General features: G+C 36.4%; 1 protein-coding gene and 1 long non-coding RNA gene across 3 annotated transcripts; one reads left to right on the top strand and one right to left on the bottom strand.

The window, feature by feature from the left end:
* Positions 1 to 4657: 4657 nt before the first annotated feature.
* On the bottom strand, positions 4658 to 8156 carry LOC132104767 (uncharacterized). Its single transcript, XR_009423596.1, has 4 exons — positions 7757 to 8156; positions 7528 to 7674; positions 6050 to 6125; positions 4658 to 4988 (listed from the first exon to the last, which is right to left on the bottom strand). It is a non-coding gene; the product is annotated as an uncharacterized LOC132104767 (long non-coding RNA).
* Positions 8157 to 20233: 12077 nt separating this feature from the next.
* LOC132104766 (DNA-directed RNA polymerase III subunit RPC7-like) lies at positions 20234 to 23370 on the top strand. Of its 2 annotated transcripts, none has more exons than XM_059510314.1 (8): positions 20234 to 20423; positions 20557 to 20675; positions 21260 to 21389; positions 21614 to 21682; positions 22262 to 22318; positions 22438 to 22508; positions 22768 to 22893; positions 23240 to 23364. In XM_059510314.1, exons 2-8 carry the CDS (start codon positions 20559 to 20561, stop codon positions 23324 to 23326), a joined length of 657 nt encoding a protein of 218 aa, XP_059366297.1. In that variant the 5' UTR covers positions 20234 to 20423; positions 20557 to 20558; the 3' UTR covers positions 23327 to 23364. The 2 variants fall into 2 exon arrangements, with proteins under 2 accessions (XP_059366297.1, XP_059366296.1); XM_059510313.1 differs by having other exon boundaries at positions 20236 to 20411; positions 20542 to 20675; positions 23240 to 23370.
* The last annotated feature ends 3953 nt before the right edge of the window (positions 23371 to 27323 follow it).

The raw sequence follows: 27323 nt of genomic DNA, 5'->3' as shown, positions 1-27323 counted from the left end.
GCATGCTTGCATTCTTCCTTGCATATATTTAATCATTCATAGCATAAACAGTGCTGTGTATGGTGATTCTTGCAATGGCAAAACAGCTCTTATGCAGCATTTTATGAGCACTGAATCAACCCTATGTTTAGGTTTTAGGATTTAATTCTGTGTGAATTAGATTTGACTAAACATTTACACTATTTGGGGTTCCCACTGATATGGAAATCCTTGGAATTTCAAAGAAATTTAACAACTGCAATGGTCCATGTCTGGAAAAGTGAATATAGATTTCTTTCTAATTATGCACAGATATAGAATATTTAATTAGCTAAAAATATTCTAGGCGAATTTCTATAAAATCATATATATATATATATATATATATATATTTCAAATTCCTTACAACTGGAAATCTATTACATTTATTGATCAAAGAGTGTGGGGAGCTTGACAGTTCTTTGGCCGCAATGCAAACACGGCAGTTCTTGCAGTGTCTTTCGGAATGAAGTACTAGATGAAGCAAATAACATTAACAAAAACAGAAAGATCATTTGCATGACTGGTGTAAATGTAACACAACTCCAAGAAAACACCAAATGTGGCATGTATCACAGGGAAATATGTATTTAAACAATGCAAGCATGCAGAGGTGGATCCACATAATGAGAGACACTATGATCAGGTATTTGGTTTGCAAGAAGCTTATTTTAAATGTAGATTGTATATCATGCCATCTTTAAATCTTTGTCAGCTGTCATCAACAACTACAACAAACTATATTGCAGGTAATATCATGTTAACGGAGAAATGGCACTCACCACTGATCTGCAACAAATTTTTCCATCGAGCTAACAAGCAAAAAAGCTCTGTATGATTTGTTAATATATGCTAGAAATTGTAAAATATTCCCACGGTTCATTTGGCCTCTTGAGTGTTCGTAATCTGTGGAAAATCGAATGACATTATATGTATATTTAACCTCTATGCTCACAAGAGAATGAAAAATAGTAACAATATCTTAACAATAAAATACATGCAAGTTGGGCTTGCCTTTTTACTCCCTTTAAAGGAAAAAAAAAGTGTCTCCACTGTTAATATCAACCAGTGGCATGAGTTCCTCAGACAGTATGTCAATTCCTGATCTAATGTCATTGGTGCTAACACTCAAGAAAATCCATTTGGTGCAGGATGAGGTTTTGTGTCTGAGAAACCACGTTTTCATCTTTCATATAATCAATCTGTAATCTTCAAGGAGCAATGGATGATTAAATGGAGAGAGTAAGAATAGGGCTTTAATGCGTCATCTTTGGCCCTTTGTTTGCTTGCTTATTGTCTCACAAAGCTTAATAGTTCAGCTAACAGTTATTGTTGTACATTACTCACTCACCGGTCTCACGGAATGTCATTTTTAGTATCTCTCAAGTATCTGAATTCATTGTATGACAGGAAATGTTACAAATCAGTCGTGAATCTCCAAGGAAACTGTTGTTTATTACAGATCTAACAAACCAAAGCATTTTTACTTTCGTACCTCTTTTACACAGCATCTCTACATTTTCTGCCCTAACCATTTTAAGCATGCTGTTATGAGTTTCCACTAGATGATGATCAAAGAAATTAAGATGGTATTGGAGAACATTCTCATACTGTTTGAAGTACAGTGTATTTTAGTTGACTTATTAAATCACTTTTATGCACCAACAATGTGAGATTATTGTTACTTATTTCACATTTTTATCTTTTAAGTCGATAAAATGCACCTTGTAGCAGTACATTGGTGTTTATGCTGGTTCTATTCTAGTCTCTTGTTAATTTTTCACTTTTTTATGCATTAAACAAGTTTATATTGTCATGATAATTATTATTGCATAATATTAATAATATATATGCATAATTTAAAGACTATGTTTAAGGGCGATACAGGCTGGTTAATTATGCACAAAATATGCAGCTGTTTAATGAATGTCACATTAAGAACTGTTTAAATTGTTGTGATGTTTTTATCTGCTGTTTGGACGGCACCCATTCACTGCAGATGATCCATTGCTGAGCAAGTGATGTAATGCTAAATTTCTCCAAATCTGGGGATGAGGAAACAAATTTAAGAAACAAACCTTAGCGTATACGTGCAATTTCAGGAAAAATGTCATTTCTGGGTGAACTGTTGCTTTAAAATGTAAATGTTGCAATACAATCTCAGTTATTAATACTCAAATTTCAATAATTATTCAGACTCTTCTTACAGAATGTGAGAAAGTTCATGGTCGTCAGGATTTATTTTACACAAATGCTCAGGTTATAAAATAAAAACCAACAAACATTGCGATATACAGAAGGAAGGGCAGCCAGATGAGTTCCAGCGGTCCCTCATTAGTGTTGATTCAAATTGCATCTTCTTCATCACTTAGAGACAGATCGTTGTGTTAAAAACATACATAAGCAACCTAAAGGCACCTAGCAAACAATCAAACAAACATTGCACATGCTGGTGATATTGCTATATATTCCCTTGTGAAAAAGAGAAATACACTTTACCATACTTTTAAGTCAATTGCAATTAAATGAAATTATATTATACAGTAGTTTGAACTTATATTAAATGCATTGGTGCATTAATTCATTTTATTAATATTATATTAATGTACAGTTTTTTTAAACATATTTTGAATATTTGAAGTGTATATTTAATCAAATTAGGCACACTTCTTTTTCACAAGAGTGTGAATCGGAAATGTATAAAATCTCCATGCTCACAAAAGTGTTTATAAATGTGACGGTTCAAATCCTCTCTGATTAATAATCCACAAATAATGATTTAATTTTTTTCTGATCACCTTGTGATGCAAATTTGTTTCTAAAGATAGAATTAGGTGCAGCACCTCTGACTTTCAGCCAAGAAATCAACAAACACTGGTTGAAAAGTTTTGTTGCTTTAAAATACACAACTGGCATTCTATAGAAAGTAGAGACATCCGGCATTGCAGTTGTTTTCTTTTTGCTTTGGTTGTGCATGATTGTGACACACTGATAACCAGGTTTAAATGATCTCTATATATTACATATATAATGTTATATAATATAGCCCCAAAAGTATATGCCTAAAATATATAAATGTCTGTACTGGAAACAAACTCTCTGCCTTTGCTTTTAAAATGTATCTGGGAGGAATGTTGCTATATTGTGGAAGAAAATGTGGAAAGTTGGAAGAAGCATGAATGATGCAAGTTGCTGGGTTAGAGTATTGATTATTTTTAATCATCTGTATGTACTTTGAAATGATTACTAAGTCTGGAAGTCAATCATACAATAAGTTTTTGCACTGAAAAACATGAAAACCTCTCCAACTCCAACATTCAATTTGGACAATTGAAACATTTAGATTTGACTAATTCACACAAATTCAATTGGGACAATTTTTTTTTTTTTTTTTTTTTTTTTTATGTGATCAGTCAAAAGAAAATTCGAGTCGGAGAGGTCTGAATTTTTTAAATATTTTTTTAACTTTTTTTTACAGTGTGTTGAACAATTAGTATTTTGATTTACTTTTAGTGTATTTACTTTAAAATTTTAGGTTATGGATATAGGTTTTAGTATATCCGGGATGATGATGCACAAGGGAAATAAATAGAAACATCTTCTCATTTAGTTGTTGCTACTGCAACTGGCTAAACTTTCACATAATGTACGAATGCCTTGTTATCATTATCATTCATATCCATATACATAGTGCTGTTCATGTAAAATACTAAAACAATTATGACATTAAGCTAACTAAATAACCACTGACAGACAAAGCAGAATCCCAGTAAAAGAGATGCATCTGAAAGGTTAAATTATTCTTCAACTGCAGGCATATTAATATTTAGTATGCAAACAGAGTTATTTCACTCAATTAGACTGTTTTAATGAAAAGTTTAGATGTCAGAATACTGTTATTCAACGATTCATGGAATTAGTGAATAATGATACACACTTCAGAATAAAAAACTGTAATTTTTAATCCATAAATCTAAAAACATTTATGTGTCCACACAAATGTGTCAAATAGACAAAAAAAGTATTGATATTCAACATCACAGATCACTACTTTCCCAGAAACACAAAATTAGATCAATTAACCTCAAAACTGTATCGCCGGACTAAATCTCATAAATGCTGATATTCAGATGAAATTAACGAATAAATAAAACATAATTTCATCATGTAGTGTATGAACTTTATTTATAATGTAATTGATAATATATTGTTTTGCTGAAGTATTGTGCATTGAACACAACAGTTCTTCCCACAGAAAGTGTAAATAAGTGTATATGACCATACAGATAACTTGAATTTCAAATGAAAAGACATTTATGAATTGATAAACTTGTAATCTGGAGATACCAAAACCCCACATAAAGTATCAAACATAAAATCTTTAAATTCAAGAGATCTACTCTCCTTCTGTAGCCTAAGATATACTGTAAAAGACACCGGGGCAAGATGTCACACAGGGAGGTATTGACATGTAATTTAGTTGGTACAGTTTATTAATTGCAATTGCAAACTTTGTTTTCATATTTAACATGTATTGATTGTTTAACCTTTGTCACAGTTTTATAAATGTTTTTTATTTACTGTTTAAATTTCACAAACACGCCACTAATTATCATGCACACTTGATTGATTGTATGATTGTTGAAACAGTGTAAATGTTCAAAGGCTCTCTTAAGAATAAACCTAACCTGGTCAATATTTAGTGGAGTATTAAATGTGACAACTAGCCCCGATCTTATGATGTTCCACTGAAATAGAGTAAGAGATGCAAAAGTTCACAGACCCAAATCCCCATATCTGTGCTTCATAAATAGTACAGAAATAAATAGTTTTCTATTACGTTGAGTATAATACTTCTATTAGAGATGGTAATGATGCCACATTTTTAGAAACTTGCTGAAGAAACCAGCATCTATGAGAGAAACCGCTTTTCCATCCTGACTCTTCATGGCATCAGTTACTCCATGCCTCTGGAACAAAGGCCATATTATTTACATTAGTAGCAGCATATGTATGTTTGCAACAGATATTGACAACTGCGATATCACTGCGAGTGTTTAACCAAATACCATGTCTTCAAGCTGTTTCAACATGCTATGTTTTACAGTTTTCCCATGTTGACATTTGTCAGAGAAGCACTACGTACGTAGCAGGTCTTGTATTGTAAACAATGTGTGAAATACAGCAGTGTAAAGGACATGTGAAGGGTGAGTTTTAACAGCTTAAACCGCTCCCTGGACTTTGAATACTTTTTAGTCTGTTATACTTGCACCAGGGTATATGAGTATGACTCATTCAGTTTAATTTATTTGTTCATTTATTGTTCACCGATCTGAAGAATAAATCAGTCACACTCAATAACAAGAATAATCAAAACTATTTTTAATTAAAGCCAGATAATCTCAAACTATTTAAATATCCTCAAATAATTGCTTCCACTCATCACTGTATTATTTAAACAGAGCTTAAAGCAATCTGTAATGAAGCCTCTCCCTGGGAGTGCTATACATCATCTCTATTAATTTTTCGACAGCGCAGTAACATATTAATCGTGCGTGAAAGAACTGAATACATTGGGTTTAATCCTAATTCAATGGTAGCTTTATGAAATATATTTACTAGCATTAAATCCTGTCTTTGTGTTGCCATATTGAGCAAACATTATGGTCACAATGGTAAACAGTTCACTGAATGAAGGGCTTCAGCTGATGTTAACTAACGCAGTTTATGTATTTAATCTGCTTTGTGTTGTTGGTGTCTCTTTGTTCATGTTGAATAGATCTGCAGCTACGCTTTTACCTGTGAGCCTCCCTCGTAAACAAACCTGTTAGTCCCTTGGTTTCTGAGACCAGCTTGATAACATTGTAATTTAAAATAATAGTAATAATAATAATAATAATAATAATAATAATAATTCTTCTTTTGTTGGTAAATGCATGAATTATGTAGATGCCTATAATAAACATAAGTGTAACTTGTGAAGGCCTATAATAGTATTTATTGATAAAGGGTTTATTTCCACCTCTCTTACAGTGGTGTTGTGGTTTTCATCTCTGATGGTTCATGTAGATCCCGGGTTGGTTGCCATGTTGTGTTTCCGGTTCTCCCTGCAGAAGAAGAAACAATTTATTTGAGCTCATGTCAGCTGTTGTAATAGAATCGTTAGACAAACATCTTATGTTATTATAAATTTATGAATAACTATTTAATTCGCTCAATAAGATCATTGTATACAATCAAGGCATAAAAGATACACTTCACATGTGTAATGTGATATTCTCATAATTTGATCACTCAAAACCTTTGCTATAGCTCTAAGATTTTAAACTGTAGACCATAATATATATATATATTTAGATATTATTTAAGGTGGTCAGAAAAGAGAAATATTTGGCATCTATCCCACTCACAAAGCAGCCTTAGAGGAATAGTTCAACCAAAAATGAAAATTTTGCTTAAAATGTCCTCATCCTCAGGCCATTCAAGATGTAGATGAGTTTGTTTATCTATCAGTACAAAATTGGAGAAATGTATCATTCCATCACTTGTTCACCAGAGGATGCTCTGCAGTGAATGGGTGCCGTCAGAATGAGAGTCCAAACAGCTGATAAAAACATTACAATAATCCAGTCTTTGTGTAAGTAAGAGAAAAGCTGCATGTTTTTAATAAACAAATCCATCAAGATGTTTTAATTTTAAACTGTCAAGTCTGCTAAAAGTCCATTTTCCAGTGAAAAGTCCATCCCCTGTTGTCCTCTCACATCAAAATCCACCCAGTTATTTGTTTAGAACTCTTTTCAACTGTTTTCGCTTGTAAACGGTGCTTGATCTGTGCATATTTCTCCCCTGATTCAGATAAGATGACCTTTTTCACTTGAGAAAGCAACATTGTGGATAGAGGTCTCATATTTTAGCAACAGTTTAAAGATAAAAGCATCTTAATGATTTTAATCATTTTTTTAGCAGACGCTTTTATCCAAAGCGACTTACAAATGAGAACAATAATAATAATAATAATAATAATGATGGATTTGTTTCTTCCAAACACACATTGTTTGACTTCACAAGATGTTAACTGGTGGACTGGAGTGATGTGGATTACTTGTGGATTATTGTGATGTTTTTATTAGCACTCTTTCTGACGGCACCCATTCACCCAAATGCTACATTTCTCCAAATCTGTTCAGAAACTCATCTACATCTTGGGTGGCCTGAGGCAGAGTACATTTTCCCCTTTAACTCCTTTAAGTATTTTTTATTTAAATGCAATGCCAATGTAATATAACCAAAGTATTATAAATGTACATAAAAAAACATATATAAGGCATTGCTAGATTAACAATGTTAATAACTATTGAAACAGATCATCACAGACAGTCTGTGAACATGGACCATTCATTTCTGTTTGATAATCTAATTCACAATTGTCTTAAACTGATTAGAAATAAGTTTTTTTGACTAATAATAAATAAATCTTTAGTTGTACTTATATCACAGCGCTGTTCTCACCATGCTCCGGTAGTTGGGGCTCCTCTCAGGTGTGTGTGACATATATGTGGGATTGGCCAGATGTTCTTTGAAAGATGTTCTCTCATACGGCGTTACGGTTTGTGTTTCTTCCTTTTTTTCTTTTCTCCTACAGCACCAACAGCATAACTGGAGAGATGGAAATGAGGTAATGCATTATACCATATCATAGCACTGACATTGTTAAAATGTAAATGTATAAAGTATTTACCAGTAGCATGATGATGAGAAGAAGCAGGATGATGATGCACGCTAGCACTAACAATGCAATGGCCCAACCAGGAAGCCCCTGAACAATAGGTTCTGCCACCGGAGTTGAGGATCTTGGAAAAAGCCAGGCAGGTGTGACTATTTCTGCATGAAAAATATATAGACATTTTAGAATTCATTAATGATAGACATTAAGGTTTTAAACGCCATGAATCACTTACAAGATATAAACCTAAACGTGTTGGACTAATGACATTTTGTACTTGTGTTGATTGAATATGGGTGTGATAAATATGATTCAAATTCACACTGAAGAAGCAGAAGGTAGTCAGTTGATAAATACTGCATCATGGATACTCACCAGCAGTGTACTGTCTGTTGACTGCAAGACCGTTCACGTGAGTCTTATTATCTATAGCCCTCAGGAACAAATATTTGATCACAACATTGTTGATAAAAATGGTCTGGAACTGGATGGTACAATTTGCGATCACAGACCCGTTACTGAAATCAAATCAGAAACTATATTTTAATTGAATGCAATATTTAATGCAGTAACATCAACATTGTGCAAAAAAATTACATAGTTTAAAAGAATATACTTATAATGTTTTCTAAAACTTTACTGCATTTTAACTGCAGTTAAAATTGAAATCTGTTGTAGCTCATTACATTTTTATATGTAATTTCATAATTACTTCTGTCGTCTCTGAAATATGATTAAAGTGTAATGCCGAATCTACTGACAAGGTTTTACAATAAACCAAAATATACTTTAATGTCATGTTGAAACTTGTATTTAAATATCTTTGTAATTACATAATTGTAATGATGAAGTTTACATTTGGTACATTTGAAATACTTATGTAATATTAAATATCACAATGTAGAAAACAAATATAATCAAGTACTTTTCATGTGCTTCAGTATGTTAATCAACACATCAAAATATGTGCACTTCTATAAAACACAAATGGACACATGATGATTTAATATGTACTTTAAAAGTACTTTTAATGAGAAATTATTGCAATGTGCACTTTTTAGTGTTAAGAAGCCGTCATTAAAATATCCCTCTTTAGATACACACAAGTGGCATTTTCATTTCAAATTAAGCACACTTCATCACAATTTATTATTAGTTTCACACTCATTTAGGACGAACAGACCAACACAAATGATGTACCTGAAGCGCATGTTTGTCAGTCCTCTGTAGGTTTCTCTTGTGTCACAGTCAGAGCAGTTAAAGGCTAAGTCCAGCTGCCGAGATTAAACAAGATCATGCTCACAGGATCTCTCTTAGGGTCAACAACTTACATGTACTGAATATGTTGTTGCTATTATGTATATAATGGCACCTCTAATCAATAAATCTGCACTGACATTTATTCATTGATAAAACACAGGAAACACTTACAACTCCAGCAACCTCTGAATACAGGTGCTTGTACTGCTGTGAGCTTGTGTTGAGCAGAACATCGCTGAAGACACGGTTGTTGATCTCCATGCAGAGGGAGAACGAGTACAGGGGTGAAGGGTAGTTCTGGGGCTCTGCCTGGACTTCCTCGAGGACTTTTAAAAGACTGTAGGGCTCAGCACCTACAAACATAACATGACTATTCAATGCCATGTGAGTAACCATCGTGTGTGTGTGTGTGTGTGTCTATATGTATATATATATTGTAATATATATATTACAATTAGTAATGAGTAAACTGTGAACAAACATGAGAAACTGCCTTTAGGGGCTTTTTATTATGGCCTCTTTATGATCAATCACATTTTTTATAAATAAAATTTGATAAAAGTCTGATGGTGAAACATGATTGAGAATTTTTATATATTTGTATACTAAGATAGATAGATAGATAGATAGATAGATAGATAGATAGATAGATAGATAGATAGATAGATAGATAGATAGATAGATAGATAGATAGATAGATAGATAGATAGGTGAACTGAAGATACAACACTTTAAATATCTCAAGATCTGAATAACAACTCCACAAACAGCATTACCAGCTTCACTTATAGTAATACTAACCAGAATGATTTTATTTCTGTCATGCATCTACAGAAGTTCTTATAAGAATTCACAGAGGTTAAGATGTCTTATTGAAAATGTTTTTTTTTTAGATCACCATCATAGAGATCAGGGTTTGCTTCCGTTGTGCTCTTGACTCTCAACTTTTGCTGCAATACTTTATTATGCAGCAGTTACAATTGTTTTCAGAAAACATATCTGCATATATAAAGCAGATCAACAAGTCTGTTTTAATAGCAACCAACTGACTGCACTAAAATGGTTTAAGTGACCCAACTGACATAAAAATAAATAATTTGAAACATTGTTGTGGCTCGTACAGTATGTACGTACGAGCCACAGTATGTAACAGTATGTTTCTTCTATATTACTTGCTGTAAATTCACGGCAATTAGTTGCCAGGAGTTTCCTGTAAAAAGTATAGATAGATAGATAGATAGATAGATAGATAGATAGATAGATAGATAGATAGATAGATAGATAGATAGATAGATAGATAGATAGAAAATGATTGAGATCAGGCATTTTCCAAATAGCATATAATATGTAATTTTTATTTGATTTTATTTTTTATTGCAAAAATTCCTCCCATGTAGTAACCCGATGTAGTCGTATTACGCTACACACATTATATATTCTTTTAACAGCTAATTATTTTAGCACTTTTCCTAAATGGTTTATTTAATGGAATTTTTATCACTTAAAAATAGAACAGATGTGAATGTCTCAACTATTAAACTATTATTCACTGCAATCTAGCAGATTTTTAAATCACTGAATAAAATGAGGAAAAAAGTGAGTTACTGTACCATAACCATTTGTCCACAGTTTGTTATGTCTATAGTGAAATCCTCAAGTTGTTTCATTAAATGCACAAGTCGATTACCTGTTGCAGAGAACAGCAAGAAGAAGAACGCAACCCAGGTATAATGGAATCTAATGTGCCTCATGCTGAAGAAATTGAAATGGTATTGAGATTCACTGGATGGTATTCCTGAAGAGCTCCCAGTCTCCAGAGTGGTACTGATGGTAAATGAAGCATAACCTTTTATTTGCACAGCTTTTATCCACAGACAGAATGTCAGCTGTCAATCAGTCGTGGATGGAGGTGTGGCTTAATGGACCTAAAGTTAGTAACAGATGATGAATCATACTAATTCCTTTGTTTTACTCTATCCTCTTTTTCATTGTTCTTCAGTGAGATCCATGGACTTCTGTCAAAGCCATTTTGTTTGACCTGCACGCACTGCACTACTGGGTGTTTGCGTCAAAATGGTATAACATGTGTTTAACCAGGGGATTAATGTGACCGACACTGGTCTGCTGCACCCTCACCAGAGGGACACATGTTACCTCACTGCACAGGATGTGTTGCCATGGAAATATACTGCTAACAATAGGAAACTCCTTATGATACAAATCAAACTTCTGGCATAATAAAAATCTGATGTGGAGGCATGATTAAGAATTTGAGTTTTTACAGAAAATCAATTTACTTTAGTTACCTTAAATTACATGTAAAAATCTAGAAAGAAATTAAGAAGTTATTTGTAATAAAATAAACATTTCTTAAAATAAAAGCAATTCATTTTTTTTTATTAAACAAAGATTAAAATGGTAAAAAAACACAGTACTAAAACTTATGTCAAAATTCAAACAAACTGATTTATAAAAACTAATAAAAATAACACTGACATATACAGTGGGGGAAATATTGTTCCCTTTTACGTTATGTCGATGACCGACTAACTGGGATATCGCTTCAATAGACCAATCTACTTCGAGTTTAAACTAAATGAGCCAATGCACATAGGCATGCAATTATTGCATCCATCTGCCGCTGATCACAGAGTGAGTATTACAGTGGTGGCAAACCTCACAGGGAACCAACCCTCTGGGGACCATCACTCCTCTTGCACCTCTGATCCAGTGGAGCAACCCAAGGAGCCCTCTTTAAAGAGCGTACCAGTGGTATCCAGTGCTCCTCCCCCTGACCAGATGTCGATCTCAGCATCGGAGGGAGAGCTGAGATGGTGGCAAAGCCGGAATGAGATCCAGAGATGGCAGCTATGCTTTCCCAGGCCACCGAGATGGTAGGGCTCGAGTGGAATCCTCCACCGTGTCCGAGCCATCCAGGCTGGATGATTGGTTTCTCGGGGCAATCCGACACATCCTACACCGGTTGGGCAGCTGCTGCCTACACCCGTCTGCTGGCTGCAGTGCCCCAGCCTGCTCGTCGCCGAGGGCAGCCCCCTGCATCCACCCCTACTCCTGCGCCGCATCTGCAGCAGCCTCCAACAAGTGGAGCTGTAGAGCTGGGCGCAGGTAGGCTGCCCCTCCCATCCTGGCCCCCATCAAACCTGGAGGTGAGCAGAAGAGCAAGAGGCCCCGGGTACTGCTGTGGTCCCACTAGTCCCGCTTGTACGGTTTCTAAGTGCCTGGTCAGCATTGCCCAGACTGTCTCGCTGGTTTCTAAGGGCCATCAGCCTCAGCTATGCGATTCAGTTCACCCGGCATCCACGCAAGTTAAGCGGTATCCGCTTCACTACAGTGAAAGCAGCCAATGCCCCTGTTCATTGTACCCAAGAAAGGTGGCGGGTTACGACTGATTTGGATCTGCGAGTTTTGAGTCAAGCCCTTTATCAGCTACCATTCAAGATGTTGACACAGAAATGTATTTTCTGGTGCATCCATCTTCAAGACGTTCCTTCCATGCCACAGACCTTTCCTGGGGTTCACGTTCAAAGGACAGACATTTCAGTATGAGGTCCTGCCCTGCAGGCTGTCCCTGTCTCCCTGTGTCTTCATGAAAGTCGTGGAGGCAGGATCAGTTGTGTGAGCACAGGGATTTGGTGCTCCAGCACCTGAGCCTGTTGCGCGAAAATCACCGGGTCCAAGTTGCACCGGCTTGTTGCCAAACCCTCACCCCATGGTCAGATCTTGCGTTTCAACGGGCAGGGGTGCCCCTAGAGCAGATCTCCGGGCATGCTGTGGTTTACACGGATGCCTCCACCACCGGCTGGGGGGCAACGTACAATGTGCATGCAGTCTTAGGGGTTTGGACGGGCCTGCAGCTGCAGTGGCACATCAGTTGCCTAGAGTTGTTAGCAGTGCACCTTGCCTTGAATCATCTCAAAGGTCGCTTACGAGGCAAGCATGTTGCAACTCGCCCGCCACCTACTCCTTTGGAGTTGAAAGGTTCTGAGGTCACTTCGTACTGTTCACATTCCGGGCCTGCTCAACTGTACAGCCGATGAGCTGTTTCCTGCAATGCTCCCGGGAGACCTGTTTGCTTCTCCAGAGACTTCTCACTGCCAGTTGTTCTACTCCCTGAATGAGGGAACTCTCGGCATGGACGCACTGGCACACAGCTGGCAGCGGGGCTTATGCAAATATGCATTTCCCCCAGTGAGCCTTCTCGCACAGATACTGTGCAAAGTTGGGGAGGATGAGGAGCAAGGCTAGCGGTGCCGTATTGGCCCATTCGGACCTGGTTCCCCAAACTAGTGCTCCTTGAGACAGCCCTTCCTTGGCCGATTCCTCTGAGGAAGGATCTACTGACTCGGAGACGTGGCACCGTTTGGCATCCGTGTCCAGACCAAACTCCATGTCTGGTCCCTGGACGGGACGCAGAGGTTCTAGGTGACCTACCCCAGGAGGTAGTGGACACCATCACTTTGGCAGGAACACTGTCTACAAGACACGCTTATGCCTTGAAGTGGAACCTGTTTGTCGAGTGGTGTTCTTCTCGAAGAAGATGCCCGATTGCAGTCCTGCTTTCCTTTCTGCAGCAAGGGCTGGAGCGAAGGCTGTCTCCCTCCTAAGTCCAGGTTGTCTCTATTGCTGCATACCTTGACCCCGTAAATGGGAAATCTTTAGGTAAGCATGACCTCATCATCAGATTCCTTAGAGGGACCAGGAGGTTAAATCCTTCCCAGCCCCCCTCTATACCCTCTCAGGACCTGACTCTAGTGCTAAAATAACTACAGCAGGGCCCACTTGAGCCTTTGCATTCAGTTGAGCTAAAGTTTCTTTCACTGAAATCTCTGCTCCCGCTTGCACTGGCCTCCATCAAGAGGGTAGGGGACCTGCATGCATTTTCGGTCGACGATTCGTGCCTAGAGTTTGGGTCGGCTGACTCCCAGGTAATCCTGAGGCCCCGGCCCGGCTACGTGCCCAAGGTTCCCACTACACCCTTCAAAGACCAAGTGGTGAACCTGCAAGCACTGCCCCTGGAGGAGGCAGACCCAGCCCTAGCTTTGCTGTGTCCCGTCCGAGCATTGAGATGCTATGTAGACCAGACACAAAGCTTCAGGACCTCAGACCAGCTCTTTATCTGTTATGGAGGCTGGCAGAAGGGGAATGCCGTCTCTAAGCAGAGGATTGCCCACTGGATTGTGGATGCCATAACCCTGGCTTATCAGGTACAGGGTGTGCCCTACCCATTCAGGTTTCGAGCTCACTCAACTAGAAGTGTTGCATCCTCCTGGGCACTGGCTCGTGGCACCTCACTGACAGATATTTGTAGAGCTGTGGGCTGGGTGACCCCTAACACGTTCGCTAGGTTCTATAGCCTTTGTGTAGAGCCAGTATGCTCCTGTGTTCTCACCTTGAACGGGTAGTGGCACCGAGAGGCCCTGGTTACTGTCGGCTTGCTAAAACTGCTCCAGAGTGTCCATACTGTAGACCCTGTTGAGATCCTCCTTCACCCTAGACAGCTGGACACAGCGGAACGTCCGGCGTCAGACCTTCATGATGAATCTTATCTGAATCATTTTGATGTTTTTTGGCAAACTTTAAAATGGCTTGTAGCCTTCTTGAGCAGGAGGACCTTGCAGGTGCATGACATCCTTTGACAGCTCTTTGGTCTTGCCCATGGTGGTGGAAGAGGTTGGAATAGAAGATACAGATTGTGTGGACAGGTGTTTTATACACATAACAAGGTGATATTAAGAGTAACTTGGCAGTGGCAGGACTAATCTGTGATCCACTTGGGCACATAATCAGTAGGTGGGAGCCAAAAGTCTTGCTGGTTGGTAGGGGATCAAAATACTTATTTCAATCACTGAAATGCACATCAATCTCTAACTTTTATATAAAATGTTTTTCAGGATTTTTTGGTTGGTATTCTGTCTCTATACGTTAAAATAAACCTACCGTAAAAAATTACAGACCCTTCATTTCTCTGTAAGTGGACAAACTGACAAAATCAGCAGGGGATCCAATAAATATTGTCCCCACTGTATATGCTGTACAATGTTTGAGGACGAAAGTTTCAATGCTTTTTTAATTGTCTGACTTTATTCAGTGGTTCATTTGTAAAACGTCACTCCCAGGTCAGACTATACTTACATTTTGTGACTCAGGTTTCCACCCTAATATTTGACTTATGCAATAGGTAAAAAAAAATTCTCCCACACAGCTATAACAAAGGGTGTGCAAAAAAGGACATGTTGGTCACGCCAGATCCTTCTGCTATAGTTTCACTGATGTGAAATCATGTGAGGACATGCCACCATTGTGCCACCTGCTGGAGAGAGAGAGAGAGAGAGAGAGAGAGAGAGAGAGAGAGAGAAACAACATATTGGGTGAATTCAGGTAAAGTAGGTCTTTAAGCTTCCTTGTTCTGTGCTCAGTGAGTTTTCACTTTCAGAGCATAACAATGGTCTTTAATTAAAAGGACACTATTTCTTTAAATAAATAATAAATAAAGTAGTTAGCTGATGCAAAATGACACTGCGGATTGTGGCTACACCTCAAACGAGGACTGCATCATCATCTGTTAGAATGTCAACACAACATATTCTGTCAGATGTTTTGAATTGTACATTTGAATTGAGTATGAATTTTAGTCATAACCTAGTCTATCCCCTGGTTTTACAAACGTAGTCCCAGACTAAAATGTACAGTATGTCTGAGCTATTTCAACTGAAAGAAACTTGCACTTATTGATCTTAAAATATGTCAGTGCTCTTATTTTGTCTCAAGATGCACACCAGTTGTTATTATTATTTTTTTTCTAAGGCAGGTTTATAAAAATAATTCTTAAATGTCATTGAACTATGGCTTAATCTTGGCTTAATCTAAACCCTGTTTAATATGTTGTGGAATATTTTTGTTTTATAATATTTGTTAATAAACAATGTGTTTTAATCATTTCTAATTAAAATGCAGGGTTTTGATAAATCAGGGATGTCCCACGTTGGATGACTATATGAACTGAATTAAAACGGTATATTACAGCTAGACCTTAAAGTTTACTAAAGTGAAAAGAAAATAAAAGAATAGTAAATAAATAAAAGAAAGAGATGCATTCAAATCACATCCACAACCACAATCTCTATAGAATCATTAAGTGAATCTTTTATCTTTTATAATAGTTTTATCTTGTAATCTCAAACAACATTTGATTCGATTAGTGAATCCTGACCAGTGTTGAACAAGGTCAAATGTGAATTTAAAATGGGATAGGCCTAATTGTTATTTAGATATTATGAAAGTTAATATTCAGCATCGTAATATGTCTTGGTTAATAAGTTATAATAAATATTTACATTTGTAAGTTTTCAGTACCACGCCCCCGGTACAAACCCCGCCCTCCGACATGAAAGTCTTTGTAAAAATCAGTAATAATAATAATAACAACAATAATGATAATAATAATAATAATAAAGTATGTGTAGAGAGAAGTAATATTAATAATAATAATAATTATAAAAACAAATTCTGAGAAGAGAGCAGGGGGGTATTCCAGAAAGCAGGTTATGTGACTTACCCGGGTAAGTTTAGGAGTAAGTAAGCGGATAACCTCTGCTTTCGTTCCATAAACGGAGGTAACTTTCGGGGTATGTAAGTAACCATAGCAACTGACTCTCTGAGGATAACCTACTCCAGAGCAGGTTATGTTGCAGGGTTAGTTGTTTCAGAGAGGTTTCCGAGCATGGCGTGCCCTCTTGATGAGGATCCTGTGGACATAGAGGCACAGATTATATGGTTTTTTTTCGCCGTGAGAGGGTGATAAGACCAAGTATCGATGTATTTTCTTACTCTAACGAATATTTGCAGGAGCCTTCTAGGGAGTCATTAATTTAACAAACCTACTAAAACCACACATCTCAAACGTGACAAACCGCGGGTCAGCGCGGGGAGTTTTCTCTACAATGTGGCCGATGCAGAGCATGTGGGAAAGGCCACAGTGTGTAGAGAAGCTCGTACAGTATGCATGGCACTGAAACGGTTTCTCCACACTTTTGTACAGTTCCCTGGCCATAAACCTGTGCGCTTTATTAAAGAAGAATTCCACAGGGTGACAGGTTTGCTCTCAGAAATTCTGTCATCTACTTCAATTAAATAACATTTAATACGTTTATTTTGACTGCACACACGCGTAAAGGCTACACAGACTTCTTAAACTTGTAATTAATCTTAATTTCAGGGTTCCCAAACATGATTGGGTGCATTGATGGCACCCACATTCCTATTAAAGCTCCATCTATCAATGAGAGAGACTGTTAATAGGAAGTCTGTCCATATCATCAATGTGCAGGTAATAGCTATATTTTGGCTCCTTAATATTGGTGTTACAAATAATAAACATATTGCCCTCCACCGGTAATATGTGATGCAACCCACCTCATCACTAATGTTGAGGCAAAATGGCCTGGGTCTGTACATGATGCCAGAATATTAAGAGAGTCATATCTGTGCAACAAATTTCAACAGGGTACGTTTTGTTAGACAAATGCTTGTAGTCTTTATTACATTTACAAAACACCTCAAACATTACATGACACTTATGGTTACTTGCTGGGGGACAGAGGATACCCTTGCCTCCCATATATGATGACACCCTACCCTGATCCTGAGCCCGGACCACAGAAACGCTTCAATCGGTCTCACAGCAGAACATAGGCCAAGGTGGAGGTACAATAGGCATTCTGAAGGAGAGGTTTCAGTGTCTGCGTGGGCTCAGGGTCAAACCAAATAGAGCATGTGACATCACAGTTGCTTGTGTGGTACTTCACAACATTGCCACAATAAGAGGAGAGAGGCAATCCCCCCTGTCCTGATGAAGATGACTTAGAACACCCATTGAATCTAGCAGACCACAGAGATGGCAGAATGCTTAGAGACATAATTTGTGAAAATCCCTTTAATGTGTTCCATTTATTCATATCCTGAAATAAAAGAGACATGAAAGATTTGCATTTATTGCTTTACACACACACACACACACACACACACACACACACACACACACACACACACACACACACACACACATACACACACACACACACACACACACATACACACACACACACACACACACACACACACACAAACACACACACACACACACACACACACACAAAAAGGATTCATGTTCACATATGATTTTCACCTTAAGGCAATGCTCCAGTAGTTCCATTTTAAGTTTGGCCTTTTTAATGGATAGCCTTTTCTCCTCTATAGATAAGATACTCAATGTGTAAATTACTAAAGTATGACAGACACTGAATAAAGGCATTAGGAACATGCAAGAATAAAAAAAAAAAAAAAAAAGATTGACTGCATTTGGGAAGCATTTAGCCTTCTTCCTAATGACAAGAGTTAATGAATGTTTTGTCCAAACGTATGACTAAATAATCATACTAATATGGTATACCTACATTGTGCCAAGTCACTTGAGTTGTTGTGGGAGGTAGCGAAGTCTGACGAAGTGCCCTCTGGAATACCATTAACCACAGGGCGACCTTTATTAAGTGATAGAGCCAACTCCTCAGATGGGGTGAGTGGAGCTGGACCCCCACCAGTTCGGGCCTCAGCCTTCTTTCTATTAGCTATATAGGAAGAATACTGTAAAATAAACTTAAGACATTGATCTTACAACAGTTAAAATAAAATATTCACTTTTGGAGAATGTTTTTGTGTTTCATTTTGACTTGGGAAAGAGTTATTTTGGCTCCAAAAGGATTACATCTTATAAAACAAGAGGCTTAATATTTCTAGTCAATATACATTGCACTGTATTCTTAAGAAACTGATGAAGAGAAAAGTAAATGCTTGTCGAGTCATGCCACATGCTCAAAAAGACAATTGTTCAACTTTGCAAATTAACAATAGAAAGGCAAGCATATTTAAAATGTAATAAAATAAATAATAATAAAAAACGTACGCATTTACTCTGTAAGTTATTTTTTTCCAAGCCAATTGTCTTTCCTCGCATATGCAGCAGTATTTATTTTGATTTGTAAAAAAAAAAAAATTCATTAAAATGGGCTTGAACTCCTCATAAGCCAACATTAAAACTTCTAACTCCGCTTCGGAGAAATACGCGGCACGTGACTTTTCACTCTTAGTTTCCATGGTGACTCCTGAATTCGGCGTTCCATTGAAAATGCCTTTATCTGTTCGCCGTGCGCGCACATTAACTCGATGTTATTAGCAGTAGGTTGATTAAACTAACTCGACACTGGTGTTTTGGAACTGACATACCCTGAGTAAGCAGGTTTTGGGTTAATCAACCCAGAGTTCAGGGTTAATCAGATGGTAAGTTAACCAAGCTTTCTGGAATACACCCCAGGGGGGTATTCCAGAAAGCAGGTTATGTGACATACCCGGGTATGTTTAAGAGTAAGTAAGCGGATAACCAGAAATTTCGGTTCCAAAAACGGAGGTAACTTTCAGGGTATGTTAGTAGTCATAGCAACTCACTCTCTGAACTTAACCTGCTCCGGAGCAGGTTATGTTCCAGGGTTAGTTCACTTCAGCGAGCCTTCAGTGGGCGTGACACCTTATATAATATTACAATATGTAATATAGCCTATTATATATATATATATATATATATATATATATATATATATATATATATATATGTTAATGAGGAAGAGCTAATATAAGTAATAAATACGGTAATATATTATTCTAATATGATTATTTCTTTTATTGGCATATATAAGAGTTATCTATAAATTATGTATAAAGAGGTATGTATAAATTATAAAACACTATGACAAGGTAATGTTTAACTTATATAATAATATAAGTTAAACATAATAATAAAAATAATAATAAAAAGTCTGTGTAGAGAGCAGTAATAATAATAATAATAATAATAACAAAAAGTATGTGTAGAGAGCAGTAATAGTTATAATAATAAAGTCTGTGTAGAAAGACTCGTACATTAACAGATTAACACAACATTTCTCACATAAACTATTTCAGTGATATAAGTCATGTAGGAATATTTAATATGCCCCCCCCACCCAAATAAATAAATAAATAAAATACAGCATTATTAAGTTTGTTAATACCCACTTAATAACACTTGTATTAGCAATGTAATAATTTGTAACCCTAGGAACTTCTTATCAAAGACTCTTTCCGGTTGGACTGTAAAGTGAGACGGGGCGCACGTGCGCATGTGCCGGATGTAAACACAACTAGCACGTGCTCGAGTACCAGTGACTGTGCGCACTCACACATGGCCTTACATTCAGCGGCCAGCTGCGGGTCTGTGCACTCGTCCATTGGGGTCAGATCTGTCTCTTTTGTAAGCACAACTCCGCAAACGCGATCCACTGAACCTGAGACTCATTTTGGGGTAAGTTGTTTAGTGACTAATCTAAACATCACTGATTCAAATAAAGTCAGCCTTGTGGATCTCGCCGGTTTTATCGTTACTATGAATGTTTTTATTGCTAATGGCTAGTTTCATACTCGATGTCTTGCAGATTGTACAGGTGAAGTCATGGCAGACAACAGAGGTCGCGGAAGGAGCCAGTTCACCTTCAATGTAGACGCTCTCGGATTTGGGAGAGGTGATTCTTTACCCTCATCTGCACAGACGCCTTCTCCTCTTTTTCCTGTAAGTGGTTGTAGGGCAAATTGAGTGTCTTTACAATGTAATATAACACCAGTGGTTGTTATTACACATATATTATGCTATAGATGTCTAAGTAATTATTGGTTTATGAAAACTGATTGTTCTGAGGAAAACTTTGGTTTGAGATTTTGTTTCTAATGCAGTATTTTAAAGAGTGCTTTAACTGTCCAGAACAGAAGCGTTTTTGGGATTTGATGTATGTGAAATTCGTTTTTATTAAAAATTTTTGTTCTATTTTTATTTATTTAATTATTTTTATAAATAAAAAAATAGTGTATGCTGCTTTAGTATTTTTTTGAGTTTGACAGTAAAAAAGTAAATATATATATATATATATATATATTTTTTTTTTTTTTCTATTTATTTAGTATTTTATATATGCTATTTATTTTTCTTTCAGCCTTTTTAGGACATTTACTTGTAAGACTTTCATTCTTTCTTTTTAATACGAAAGGAGATATTTGTTTTTTTGCTGCTTTGGTACTTTTTTTTTTCATTAACCAGGGCGACTGACTTTCTTTCTTAAAAAAAATATTTGTTTTTTCTTTATATTATTGTTTATTCAGCCTATGCAGTTTAGGCCAGTGCCTCTGCATACAGGAGAAGAGGTGGACTACATGCTCGCTCTTAAGCAGGAGCTGAGAGCCTCCAGCAAGAACCTGCCGTTCCACATAAAAGCAGCCAGAACAAAGACAGGTAAGACGGGTCGAGGCAACGTGTGGGTGATGCATTGGTATATAATGAGTGGCCAATTCTGAGCACAAAGGATGAATATCCAGCCTGACTTGGAGAACGAGGTCCTGCAGTCTCTGAATTTGTATTTGAACTGTGGGCAGTCACTGAGATATTCAGAGCCAACGAGCCATCAGGACAGTTGAAGATCAGGTTTGAATGGCTCTCTTCATTGTTTTCTTTTTTAGATGTGGCACGTTACTCTGATAAATATCAAAACGGAGAGCCGAAGAACAACTGCATTGAATGGAGTCCAGGTGAGACTCTACAGTTGATAAAGCAGAGGAAGCCATCGCATTCAACTGGATGCTTTATGTGCATTAAAATGTATATCTGTTTAAATCTATGAATCCCACGGATTGGTATCTGACACATACTTAAAAGGTTTGGAGTCTGAATACTTTTATTAATAAAGCAAGGGCACATAAAATTATTCAAAAGTGACAGTAAAGACATTTATAATGTTTCTATTTAAAAACAAATGTTGTTCTTTTGAACACTACATTACACTAATGTATTAAATTACATTACAAAACAAATGTAAATAAAATACATTTTAGTCAATATAAAATATTAAAATAGACACTTAATAAACACTTATTTTAAATTGTATTAATGGCATACAAGTAGACATTCTGTATTATATTCGGTTTCTATTACATTTCAAAAGAAATACTCAGATTATTTAGTAATCATGAATGGAAATGAATTGGTCAGAAGATCTGACAGATTTGAATCAGTACCGTTCTTTAGTTACTGTGCTACAGCCGACTTGCTTAATAGTCAAATCTATTTAAAAGACAGCTCTCTTTAAAAAATATTCAAATTCATTCCAGACTGGAGCCGAATGCCAAAAGAGCTTTGCATTAAAGTACGGAAAACAAGGAAAACTGGTGAGAGAAACTCATATTATTATTATTATTGTTATTAATAATGCAGTCTTGATATATTAATGCTAACACGTTATAATTGGTGTAAAGCATGTTTTTCAATATTTCTGCTCCATTTTAAGCTATAGGTGCAAGACCACAACCCGCGCCAAAAGTAGCTGCTAAAAAAGAAGAGGTTCTCCAAAAACTAGAGGTACGAGTTCAACAGAAGATGTTATTTTGCATTAACTGTGCATAAGATTTTGTAACCATGCTTTTAGCATTCAAACCAATTGGGAAAAGGTATCAGATCAAGGATGAGCTAACTGAAAAACTTTAAACAGAAACTCAAATGAACAGACCGAAACAAAAAACACAAGTGCTGTTCTGTCTTCTCCTCATTTTCTGTTTTCTTCTACTCATTTTCTGTTTAATCTGTGTATGTAACTTTAATATTGTTGAATGACATTTAGACCCTTGAGAAAAGAGAAGAAGAGCAGCATTCTGAGGAAGAGGAGGATGAAGAGAAGAAGAAAAAGAATGACGAGGAGGAGGAGCCGGATGCGGATGAAGACTACGATGAAGAGGAGATTGAAGATGTAAGAAAACATCATCCTAATTTGATAATATCTTACAACCTTTGTGTTGCTGTCAGTTGCGAATTTCTTTCTTCCTTCGCTTTTTCCAAACACAAAAGGAGATGTCTGGTGCTTTGGTTCTTTGGCAGTATAAATCGCTGTTACTTTCCATTACATGGGAAAAAAAGTGCCTTAGCCCTAAAAAATGTCTTATTTCGTGTTGCACAGAGCAAAGAAAGTGAAATGAAGCTGTAGGGTGGCAGAAATGTCATTTTTCTGCTAACTATCACTCTTTAGAAATCCTATCAGTTTGGGAAGGCTCCTGGTAATGCAGTTTAAAGAACAGAATATGTGTACTGTGTTTCAGGAGACAGACTACATCATGTCCTACTTTGACAACGGAGAGGATTTTGGAGCGGATAGTGATGACAATATGGATGAAGCGGTCTACTAGTGTATTTAACAGGCATTTTATTTAAAGCTCTTCTCGCTGGAGGAGTGAAAGTATGCGTTTCAAGAAGAAGCTTGATTCAAGCCCACTCTATGTGCTACACTTACTGACTGTGATAGTGACCGGTGTTGTTAAGCTCCAGAGAGGGAGTGCTGCTGCTAAAGATGCTGTTGTGTGATTTATAAGCTGCTTCACTGATCCATACAGATACTGCTGCTGCTGCTGTTCATTGTGTGACTGAAACAAAATCTGCTCTTAATTTCAGTTTTATTATTGTAATGGGAAAGCTCTGCTTTAAAAGGCAGCACACAGAAGCCATCTTTCCTTTTTGTCAGACAGGAGAGGACACTACAGACCATCTCATGTTTACTCCTGATAATGCCTTGAATTGTGAATTACACCTGTGTAAGAGTGACTTCTCTGTTTTAAGTTTTTTTGTCTGAGTGGTTTGAGTGTGTGAATGTATAATAAATAGGAAAAAAAATAATTAAAGGTTTTTTTAGGCACGTGATCCAATTTTATTCTGAAGTTTAGTTTTTTTTTTCACTTCCATTATATGGAAAATAATGGTTTAAAAAAGCATGGACATTTTTAAAATTTTACTTTTGTGTTACAGAGAATGAAAGTTACGTAGGTTTGCATTGAATGTGAGTAAATGAATGCATTTTCGTTACAGCCGGCAGGTGGCGATAGTTCTCTTCAGTCAATGAACTGAGCTCTTACAGGGAGTCACTGATTGTAATGTAGAGCTTTAAAACCAGTGTTTCACAGTGCATGCGAGATTTCACAAAGCAATATCAACACACACACACACACACACACACACACACACACACACACACACACACACACACACACACACACACACAATAATAATAAAATAAAGCTTTAATGCTTTATTTTCACAAATGCACTTGCTGGACTTTTTAAAAAGAGTCAGATTACTACTTATTCCCTTAATAATTGGCTTTCGTAATTGTCTGTAATCCAGAATTTGTATTTTTTATTTTTTTTTTATCGAAATGCATGCCTTAGTGTGTGTTAAGCACAACGATACTAGATATTCATCATATTTTACTGCCTCATTCCTCAGTGACAGATTTGTGTTGTTCTGCGGAGCTAAAAGTTGAGCTAACAAAACTTACTGAAAAACATCAGCTATCCTCTAATATTAGACTGAATTCAATCAAATTCAATTAGCAGCACTTTGTTAGCTTGATTTGTTTGATTGACAAAGTATTATGCATGAAAAATGACAAGAAAAAGTAAATATACAATTGAACAATTACAAAGTGTCAGAAATAAGGTTTATCTATATAAATCTAAATAACAGACAATTATCATGACATTACAATTATGGTTTAAGGTTGATCAGGGAAGTAGTTGTGTTCTGAGGTTTGGGGTTTCACAAAGTGTTGAATCAGATGTGCTCTTTTTCAGCGGTCTGAAGTCAGAAAAGAGAAAACATCCTACACACTTGGGGTTATGGGACATAATCATACTTCATAGAAACTGAGGTGCATGCATTTGAAAGGAACCTCTGAATGTATCCATTTCCAGTCAGCTGGACCTCTTTAGCTCTTACAGACTGTGCATGCATTGCATCACATACATTGGTCCCTATATATGCAGTTGTATGCACACGCCTACAGTGCAACATTTTCCGTCAGGGCCTGAGAAAAACATCTTATGCAACATATGTCACACGCTGTGAAGGACAAGTGGGAAGTACAGTATAAGTCAACAAACTGAAGCAAGCACCTGAGGCACTGCCCCCTCTATCTGTGCAATGACCTATAGCACAAGTGAGACATAAACAAATGCCAGTTTAGAAACACAGAGGAACTGGTTTTCTTACTGAACACCTTTGAACGAGCATGTGACTGTGTTGAATCAACAGATATATGAAGCAATGCTTATAGCAAAGTTAAATCCCTGGAGTCTTGAAAGTAATAATGCACATGTAAAAAAAAAATATATATATACACACACACACACACACACATATATATATATATATATATATATATATATATAGGCTACACCCACACACATGCATGCACATAAATCACCTTTGGACAAAATTTGTTTTTAAAATCTAAGAAACAATTTGCATATTTGTTGAGAAGCATATTGTGATGCATCAGGCTTTTATGGCCCATAATTTATGGTTCTTAAAGTAAACTTCAGTTTAATTAGTGGCATAAACAATGCAAAATATGCAATCTGGTACATATGCTGCATATTACCATGGCCAAAAAGGTGCTGGTAACATTCTGATAGCATGTAGTATAAATAAATTATATCTTAATATTACGTTTAATTTCTAAAATCTGTCATTTCACAGTAAAAATACGTAGTAGGGTGTGCCAATGACTGCAGGACTGAACTCTCTGTTGCCTGTACTGTACTATACTGTACCGTGTCGGTGTGAAGCAGGGGTTTGTGAAATTATAGCTTCCAACAGCACCCATATATTTCACACCCATTCTCCTAGTCAGCAAGCTTAATCTGGAGGATCCCAAAAATATGTCTCGGAATGCTTTGCATTTCAGTTCATAAGCACACTTGCTTACTTCAGGCGGCTGTGACAAGTAAGAATCGTAGTTTCTCTATTAGTAAGACTCATAGGAGTAAATTATGATTGTTTGTGGGCCATCTGATTACAAAAACAGGTGAAACCGCTTGTTGTCGACGTGTATGAACACGAGTATGTGCATGTGTGTGACTTCCTCCTCCGCAGAGGCCTTGCTGTGAACTCAGCGTGCTTTTGTGGTGAGACAGAGAGAACACAGTGTACACCCACAAAACATACGTGTTTCACATTTGAATACGTCATTTTTGTTGTGTTCTTCACACTTACTTGAGGTCAACTTACCTGATGTTTTTGTAACATAAAACCGAGTGCCTTAAATGTTTGAATTGGCAAGCAAGATGCAAATAAAAGTGAAGTAAACTCTTATAACATGTTCTCCAGATCAGTATGAAGCTGGATGCTAATGCTTAAGATCTCTGCTTACCCTCCCGGTTCACTTTACAGCCATGCAGCGTCAGTGTTACTCATTTCAACATGATAAACTGGCACTAAACTATTGGATCACATTTCCAGGGCGGTACTGCCACACCATAATATGATCTCTGTTGTTATTATAAGTATATAATTGAAGGATTGTGTTGACAAGATACTGTCTGTTCTCCTATTCTCATTGGCATAAATTTTAACTTGCATATAATGCTGACACAACACACTACAAAAAAAAGTACCATGTGAAAATTAAAATGTCCTAAAAATCAAACATAGCACTTTATTAATTACAAAGTTTGTGCTTAATTATTGAAATACCGTGAACTTAAAAGAAGTGCACTTAATTGTATTTAATGTGCACTTACTGCAAATCATAAAAGTATTTATTTGTATTTTCATATTTAATAAATACTGTACTTACAGATAATATAACATTAATGAAATATAATTGCAAATAAAAGTGAGTTACATTTCATTAATTTTCTTTACACACTAAAGTACACTTAAAAAGTACATTTTTACAATTTTAGATCATTGTTTTAAAACTCTTTTCTTGTGTTTTAAAGAAGTACACTTGTTTTGCTGTGTTGACTAACATACATGAGCATTTGTACAGTATTTGTTTATCATTTTAACTGCAGTGTTACTTTATATAACATTGATATTCGTGTTTTATTAATAAGGCATGTTATTATTTTAGCATATTTTAAATGTTCTAAATTGCAGCTTTATCATAACATTGAAATTTGAAAAATATTTAAGTAAATGGCATACAATTTTCAATAGATGTGACATGAGAGTATATTTTAGTTTACCAAAAATGCTTGTCAGTAGATTCAGCAGTAACTTAAACCATATTTCAAAGACAGTAGAAATAATTATGAAATTAAATATAAAATATAAACCTAAGTCCTGTTTAATTGGGTAAAAAAAACACTCTTAAATTCACCTTATTGCACTTAATATACATTTAAA

Source organism: Carassius carassius, chromosome 25 (assembly GCF_963082965.1).
Source record: "Carassius carassius chromosome 25, fCarCar2.1, whole genome shotgun sequence".
Lineage (NCBI taxonomy): Eukaryota > Metazoa > Chordata > Actinopteri > Cypriniformes > Cyprinidae > Carassius > Carassius carassius.
Note: the sequence above shows the minus strand (reverse complement) of the source record. Positions and strands in the feature narration are given on the sequence as shown.